The 8269-nt window shown below is 47.7% G+C and overlaps 1 protein-coding gene across 2 annotated transcripts in view; it reads left to right on the top strand.

The window, feature by feature from the left end:
• NSG2 (neuronal vesicle trafficking associated 2) overlaps positions 1–7243 on the top strand; it is a 62879-nt gene extending 55636 nt beyond the window's left edge. For both annotated transcript variants that reach the window (XM_055285212.2, XM_063642640.1), the window contains 2 exons: positions 2298–2408; positions 5381–7243. In XM_055285212.2, coding sequence (XP_055141187.1) covers positions 2298–2408; positions 5381–5572 — 303 coding nt within the window. In that variant the 3' untranslated portion in view covers positions 5573–7243. The remainder of the gene's footprint in view (positions 1–2297; positions 2409–5380) is intronic.
• Positions 7244–8269: the final 1026 nt, after the last annotated feature.

Genomic DNA, 8269 nt, shown 5'->3' with positions numbered 1-8269 from the left:
CTTTAAGTCCAACTTCTCTTGATTTCTCCACCTCGGCTCCACCTCTTGCCCATGTGATACTGGACTGAACTCTGCACCATCTCACCCCATACTGTTATCACTCCAATCCAGGGCAGGAAGCTGATAAGCATGCAACAGGCTTCAACTTCTGGCTTGGGGTAATGGAGAGAATGGACAGCACATGGTGTCAACAGTAGCTTAAAACTGAATGTTACACAGTACTGTCCTAAAACTTCATATACACACTCATTAGGAATTGCTCATGGACAGTGTCTGCCCAAGAGATTTGGACAGAATCCTCCCTATATCCATCTTCCTCTTTTCCTTTTCAAATCCCTCCCAACCAGTATTTAAAACGGCCAACAGACAACTCCATATTTTTGGAGCAGTGTAGGCTCCTGTCTCTTCCTTTCCTTATAAACATGCCCAGGGGTGGGAAAGAGATGGCATGGGCACTCCCAAAGTTAATTTTATTCTTTCTCTGAATCAAAAGGAACCTTTCCTCCATGAGAAGAATCTTGCCATATTTCTAGGCCAACTGACTGAAAGGGACACCAGCTTTAAAAAATAACACACACACACACACATTCTGCTTGTAATATTAGATGCCCCGGTATCATGGGGACTTCCCTGCCCCCTTGTACATAGCTGGTGGAGTGGGGTCAGTGCAAGCCTAGAGGTGCCTCTGAAATTAAGCAATTACTGGTTTCAGATGAATCCTGATGGTGCCCCCACTTTGTTTTGTGTTGTATTATTTTTTCTAAAGGTTGCTTTCAGATAGTGGATAGGAACTGGGTTATATTTAGGCTGGAGACCACTGCATGCTTTCGAGCAGAAAAGGGCCATGCTTTGTTTTATTTATTTATTTATTTATTTATTTATTTATTTATTTATTTAGATGGGGTCTCACTCTGTCGCCCAGGCTGGAGTGCAGTGGCACAATCTCAGCTCACTGCAGCCTCCTCCTCCCAGGTTCAAGCAATTCTCCTGCCTCAGCCTCCCCAGTAGCTGGGATCACAGGTGCCTGCCACCACCCTTGGCTATTTTTTTTTTTTTTTTTTTTTTTTTGTATTTTTAGTAGAGACGGGGTTTCGCCATGTTGGGCAGGCTGGTCACGAACTCCTGACCTCAAGTGATCTTCCTACCTTGGCCTCCCAAAGTGCTGAGATCACAGGTGTGAGCCACTGCACCTGGCCCCCGCTTTGTTTTAGATTTTACAAAGCTCTCTCTGGTGGCTATGTGATGAATACACCCTAGAGGACAAGGAAGTTGTCACTAGTTAGAAGACTGTTAGATGCTGCAGGTGAGAGATGATGATGGCTTCCACCTGGTTGGACACGATTGAGGTGGTAAGAAGTGGTCAGATTATGGGTGTATTTGAAGGCAGAAATGATAGTTTCTTCTGGTAGATTGGATGTGGTGTGTGAGAAAAAGGGAGTCATGGATGACTTCAGGATATTTGGCCTGAGTGACTGCAAATGTGAAATTGACATATTCTGAGATGAAGAGGAATGCAGGTGGAGCAGGTTTGAGTGGGGAGGAGAGCGGGGATCTGGTTTGGGAATGTGTTGAAAGTGTCTATTAGATGTCCAAGCAGAGGCGAAAGAAGCAGTTGATGTCCGAGGTTGGAATGCACCAGTGGTGGGGCGGGGTGGGGATGGAAAGCAGGAAGCACTGAAAGTGTTGGCTTAATGATCAACTGCCCCACATCCCACATAGTTATCAGGAAAAGGAAAATGAAGGGGAAATCACATGTTAAATCAGAAAGGAGTGGTCGGGCGCAGTGGCTCATGCCTGTAATCCCAGTACTTTGGGAGACCGAAGCAGGTGGATCACCTGAGGTCAGGAGTTCAAGACCAGCCTGGCCAACATGGTGAAACCCTGTCTTTACTAAAAAATACAAAAATTAGCTGGGTGTGGTGGTGAGTGCCTGTAATCCCAGCTACTCAGAAGGCTGAGGCAGGGAGAAGCGCTTGAACCCGGGAGGCGAAGGTTACAGTGAGCTGAGATGGCGCCATTGCACTCCAGCTCTCCAGCCTGGGTGACAGAGTGAGACTCCATCTCACAAAAACAAACAAACAAACAAAACAAAACAAAAAAAATGGAGCTTCAGTGATTAGACTAACTTGCCTAAGACTGCAAGTTAGTAACAAAGCCAAGACACAACCAGTTCCTTGGACCTGTCCCCCTTTCTAGCATACCATGCTGCCTGCCAGTTCTAGGCTCTGAAGGCTGCATGCGGGGACTGAAGGTGGGCAGACTGAGGCTGGATGACTCTCAATTTTGTGTTCCTCCAGGTCACCATCCTTGTCAGCCTGGCCCTAGCTTTCCTTGCGTGCATCGTGTTCCTGGTGGTTTACAAAGCCTTCACCTATGATCACAGCTGCCCAGAGGGATTCGTCTATAAGGTAAGAGGTGGTCGAGTAGCCCCAGGTCACTATCAAGTTCAGTTAGAGGGTTGATCAATGTCTTCTCTTCACTGATGTCCAAATTCTGGGTATGACGACCTCCCTACTGACTGTTTAAAATGGAATATGTGTTTGGCAAGGGGTTTCCAAGTTTTCGTGAGGGACTCAGTCTCCAGTCAGCAGCAGAGTTCCTCCCCCAAGATGGTGCTCTCCAGGGCCAGGAGGTGGTCCAGCTTCGACAGCACATCAGCAATGAGGGAAGTAGCTCACTACCTCTTGACATGGACTGTTCCATTTTGGGAAAGCTCAGCTTGGTGCGAGTCTTCCTGGCTCAAGGGCTGTTTGCTTACCCTTGCAGTGGCCCTCCAGAGGTGTGAAGGCAGGGCTGGTGCCTCTGAGGTTCTTTGAAGCTCTGTCTCCAAGTCTCCCCTTGACCCACGCTCTGATTAAACTCCTTCTCTGAAAGAACGGAACCTGCTGCATGACCTCTGGGAGTCTTCTTGCCCCTCTGAACCTCGTTTTCTCACCTGCAGGGGGCTGATAATGCCTGCTCCCAGGATTTTTGGGGGGGCTTAAGGAGATAATTTAAGTAAAATCAGTTAACAAAGGGCCTATTGGATAATGAGCTCTCAACAAATGTTAGTTGCAATAAAGACAGAGTCTGTTTCAGAGTGAACACAGCTGATACTATTAATATTTATAATTACCATTTGCTGAGTATCTCTAATACATCAGACCCTTTGCTAGACGTTTCCTTAAACATTATCTCAACTGAGCTGTACAACCATTCTGAGAAATAGGGTTTCTTTGGCTCCTATTTTACATGTAAGGAATTAAACGTAGAGAGTGTTTAGTTAAGAGGGTTTTCCAAGACATCACAATAATTATGTTTTGATGTGGGGAGATCAAATAGGAAGTGTGCCAGCCTGAAAATGTGTATCCTTCGGTTCTGCACTGCCTAGATTACACTCCAGTCTGACCGCCTCTAGCTAGGTGACTCACCTATCGCCTGGTTGCATCTCTGGGCCACTGCTCACAGCCAGTGACTGTTTATTTCCTCCATTATTTACTGGCATCTCTTTCCTCTTATATCAAAAGTCTTGGCTTCTAACAACATTCATGTAATGATGTATTTGCCTTATCCTACAATATGTATAGAACAGTCACAAAATATCACCAATGTTACTACTAAGAGATAATGAACCTGGAGACTACTGAATGAACTTGGAGGTTTCTCTGCAACTCCGTGTGTCTTTAGAATACACTCCACCAAGGGTGTAATCTGACTTCCTAGACTTCCATGGAGGGGGTTCAGATCTGGCTTCCTAGACTACACTCCAAGTGGTCAGAAGCTGAGGTTCTGAGACCATCCTGACCAACGTGGAGAAACCTCGTCTCTACTAAAAATACAAAATTAGCCAGGCATGGTGGTGCATGCCTGTAATCCCAGCTACTTGGGAGGCTGAGGCAGGAGAATCACTCGAACCTGGGAAGTGGAGGTTGCGGTGAGCCAAGGTCACGCCATTGCACTCCAGCCTGGGGGGACAGAGTGAGACTCCGTCTCAAAAAAAAAAAAAAAGAAGCTGAGGTTCTGGAAGACTCAAAACAATGGGAACAGTAGCGGACAGTTGAATAAACTGTGACGTCCACACAGTGGACGTCACTAAAACTGGGAAAATAAGGAAGGAAGGCCTCCATACCGGGACAGAGAATGCGCTTTAAGATAGTAAGGATGAATGAGGGAAGGAAGGTTCTGCCTGTGTGTGGGCAAAGGGGAGGTGAGTGCTATTTGCTTATTGTTTTGGAAAGAAATTCAGGAAGGATAAATTTTAAAAATTAATAAAAATGGTTCATCAGGAGGAAGGGATGGACACAAAGCTTCTTCGGATCTATCTTCTTAAATATTTGTCCTTGAAATATGTAAATGTTTGACATATTTAAAAATAAATAAATGAGAAAAAACAAGAGGTTCATTGTTTAGAGAACTTAGCTCTATATCAAGTTAAGGACATAAACGTGCAAAGAAAATAAATATTTCAGCCGGTTGTAGATGACAGCGTGTTCACCTTACACCCTTGGTGGAGTGTATTCTAAGGACACACGGAGCTGCAGAGAAACCTCCAGGTTCGTCCAGTAGTCCCCAGGTTCATTACCTCTTAGAAGTAATATTGGTGCTATTTTGTGACTGTTCTATATTGATTGTAGGATAATGCAAATACATCATTACATGAACGTTGTTAGGAACGAAGACTTTTTTTTTTTTTTTTTTTTGCGATGGAGTCTCGCTCTGTCGCCCAGGCTGGAGTGCAGTGGTGTCATCTCGGCTCACTGCAACCTCTGTCTCCTGGGTTCAAGTGATTCTCCTGCCTCAGCCTCCTGAGTAGCTGGGGTTACAGGCATGCACCACCACGCCCAGCTAATTTTTGTATTTTTAGTAGAGATGGGGTTTCACTCTGTTGGTCAGGCTGGTGTTGAACTCCTGACCTCGTGATCTGCCCGCCTTGGCCTCCCAAAGTGCTGGGATTACAGGCGTGAGCCACCTTACCCAGCAAGACTTTTGATATAAGAGAAAAGAGATACAAGTATAAAATAGAGGAAATAAATAGTCATTGGCTGTGAACAACAGCCCAGAGAGGCAACCAGGGGACAGGTGAATCAGCCAGATAGAGGGAATCTGTGGGGGTCTCTACAGCATCCACTGCAGCCAGACAGTCAGTACGCAGAGAAGGCTGGCCTTGAATCAGTGTCAGTATGAGGTTCAGGTTGTCTGGCTTCTTCTAAGTGGAGCTTTGGTGTTTGTGCTGGTGCTGGTGTTGGGAAGGCTGCTGCATGCCAGGCCCAGGTCAGGAGCTGGCACCTGCCTTCTGGCTGATAGCCCGATGCAGCTGTGCTCCAGTCAGGGTGGCTGTGTTGCTGGGCAGGTTGGGAGCCGTTTGCTGAATGACCCCTGACTCTGTCTCTTTCTTCCCCAGCACAAACGCTGTATCCCAGCCTCCCTGGATGCTTACTACTCCTCCCAGGACCCCAATTCCAGAAGCCGCTTCTACACAGTCATCAGCCACTACAGCGTGGCCAAGCAGAGCACTGCCCGGGCCATCGGGCCGTGGCTGTCGGCAGCCGCTGTCATCCACGAGCCCAAGCCGCCCAAGACCCAGGGCCACTAGAGGCCTGCCCCAGCCAGAATGGGGGGCGGGGTGGAGAGGAGGACCCCCATTGGCTAAGCCAAGCTCCAGTTACAAGACAACACTGTACTCCTGGGATATGGGGGCGGGGGCGGGGCAGGGCAGGGTGGGGGGAGGAACGCACCACAAACATGGTGTGTGCTGGAGTTGTCTGAACCGAGATTTCTTTTTGTTCCTTGGTATTGTTGATTCGTCCCCGAGTCAGGCTCATGTACAAAGGCATGTTTCGTGTTGATTGTTCCCATGTAAGATATTTTTAAAGCCACTGCTTATTCTTTGTTAGGAAAATGTAATAGCAGAAAAGGAAAGAAACAAAGAACATGAACAAAAAGCATTAAACTGGCTCCATTGGAAGACGTTGAAGGGCGGTGAAGAGCACAGACTCTGTGGGCTTCTTAGATAAGCAAACGTAGCTTCAGTGGGGGCTCCAGGGGTGCAGAATATGTGAGTGACACAGACCGGAACTATTCCGTTAGCCTGTGGTCTGCAGGGTAGGCACGCGGGAAGTGAGGAATGGCCGAGCTGGAGAGAAGAACTGATTTTGGCATTTCTAAGCCCAGAATGCATGTAACCCATAGTGAAATGTACTGGCCTTTGGTGCATTTTGCAAGACGAGCACAAACTTTCTGGGCCTCCGTACTAAGACCTGGGTAGACCCACATGGCCTGGGCTCTGAATCCCCACCCTGCGACGGTGGGTTCTGCATCAGCAAACGCTGAGGAGTGGGCAGATTTTCTTTGTCTTTTGCTTGCATTTTCTAGATCCACACCTGGATACTGCCCATGTTGACGAGACAGCAGCAGGCAGAGAGGGAGGGAAGGAAAGTGCGGCTGCAAGAAGGAAGGCACGGGACAGGCGTGTGACACTAGGCCACAAGTGATAAGCACAGGCACCTGACTTTCAAGTTTTTGTTTGTTATTTCCCAAAGTGCTGATAACAATAACAACAACAATAGGATTCCAACCAGGTGCCTCAAGTGACAGCCAGGAAGAGATCTGAAGATTGGGGCCACCACAATGCCAAATCATTTCTAAAGGAAGCTGAAAAATGGGACTGTCTTTTGCCCACTTCGTTGTGTTAAAAGGGACATTTGTCCAAACTCCCCAACCGAGTTCTAGAAGCTCCTGATAAGGAGGCAGCATCCAGCCTTGACTAGGCCTCCCAGTTCCCTGGAACTGTATCAGGCATTCCACTGCCTCTCACAAACGTTTCAGGGAGGCCAGTTCTGCAGGGTGTCAGCTCCAGGACCCACAGGGCCAGAACCAGTTGGGAGAATTGGTCATTTGAGATGTGGTACTGCTTCCTCACAAGTCTTCGACAGGCCATGTAAAGGGTATTTTTTTGTGGCTTGCTGTGTTGCTGAAATCATCATATGCAACAGCTGGGTAATAAGACTAGCATAGCTCAAACTATCCTGCCAAACGCTCTCATCTGATTTTTCCTCCCTTCTCCCCCAACCTCCAATCACCCTGAGTCACCTGTAAATTCATTTGTCATTCAAAGCGGAATAACAAATTGTCCCTAGCAAAACCGCTGAGCGCTTTATAATTTTGTGGTGTATTTTTGTCAGTAGGTAGCAGAGGCTGAAGTATTTTTTGGTGTAATTCTTGAAATTTTCTGACAGGAAACAAATAAAGATAGATGTGTCTGAGAGTCTTGATCTTCCTTTGCAATGTTCTTTATCTCCCACTCAGTGAGCCTGATGGGGAAGATGCTGGGGGTGGGGGTCCCAGAGGGCAGGGTGAGCCCTACAGTGTCCTTTGGGCTGGGGCTAGAATTGGACTGTAGGAGAATGTCCATCCTCAGGCAACTGGGGCCTGAGATGGTGTTACGGTCCTAAGGAAGGACCAAGAGGTGTACCTGGCTGCTTATCTGCCAGCTCAATGTCCTTCATGCAGCGGATGCCTACTGGGCAGCTGCTAGGGCCAGGCTGTGCTGGGCATGGGGGATACAGCAACGGATGACACAGAATCACTGCCCTGAAGTCTGGTGATGGAGTCGGATATGAAAATACAGGTGTGATGATGCCTTTAACTTAATGCAACTGGTGGTTAGCTGCAACTAGGAGGAAGATGTTGAGGACCCCTTTTAAAATTGCTAATTTAGGGCTTAGCATGACCTTGGCAGGTAGGGGTCATTGACCCCATTAGACAGATGAAGACATGGAGGCTCAGAGGGGAAAAAGAGACTGTACTAGGGCTGTAACAGAGCAGTGGGGGTCCAATCCCAGGCTTGTGGGACTCCTTTGCACCCCTACCCTACTTCTGTTCCATGTCAGACCCTGAGCAACACTGTCTAGTTACTTTTCCAGAAAGTCAAGTTGCAGCTATAAGAGTGAACGAGCTGATTCTCAGCCAGAACTCAGTATCAATGGTGAGTGTGAAGAAAAGCCAGCACTTAAATGCCCTGTGCTCCATGCCAGGCAATAAATGCCTTATGTATCTTAGTTCCTACAACCCTCCTACCAGGTCTGTGAAGTAGGTGCTCCCACCTCCAGCACCACTACCATCTACTTTGTCATCATCATCCCCGTTTGGAGACAAAGAACTGGAGGAACAGAGAGGTGAAGCAGCTTGCTCGAGGTCACGCAGTCAGTGAGCAGCAGAGCTGTGATTGAAGCCCACACCTTTTTGGTACCAGGGTCTTAAGCACTGTGCCATGCAGCAGTGACCGTGCATC

Source organism: Symphalangus syndactylus, chromosome 7 (genome assembly GCF_028878055.3).
Source record: "Symphalangus syndactylus isolate Jambi chromosome 7, NHGRI_mSymSyn1-v2.1_pri, whole genome shotgun sequence".
NCBI classification, from domain to species: domain Eukaryota; kingdom Metazoa; phylum Chordata; class Mammalia; order Primates; family Hylobatidae; genus Symphalangus; species Symphalangus syndactylus.
The sequence above is the reverse complement of the archived record's forward strand: the minus strand, read 5'-3'. Positions and strand labels throughout refer to the sequence as shown.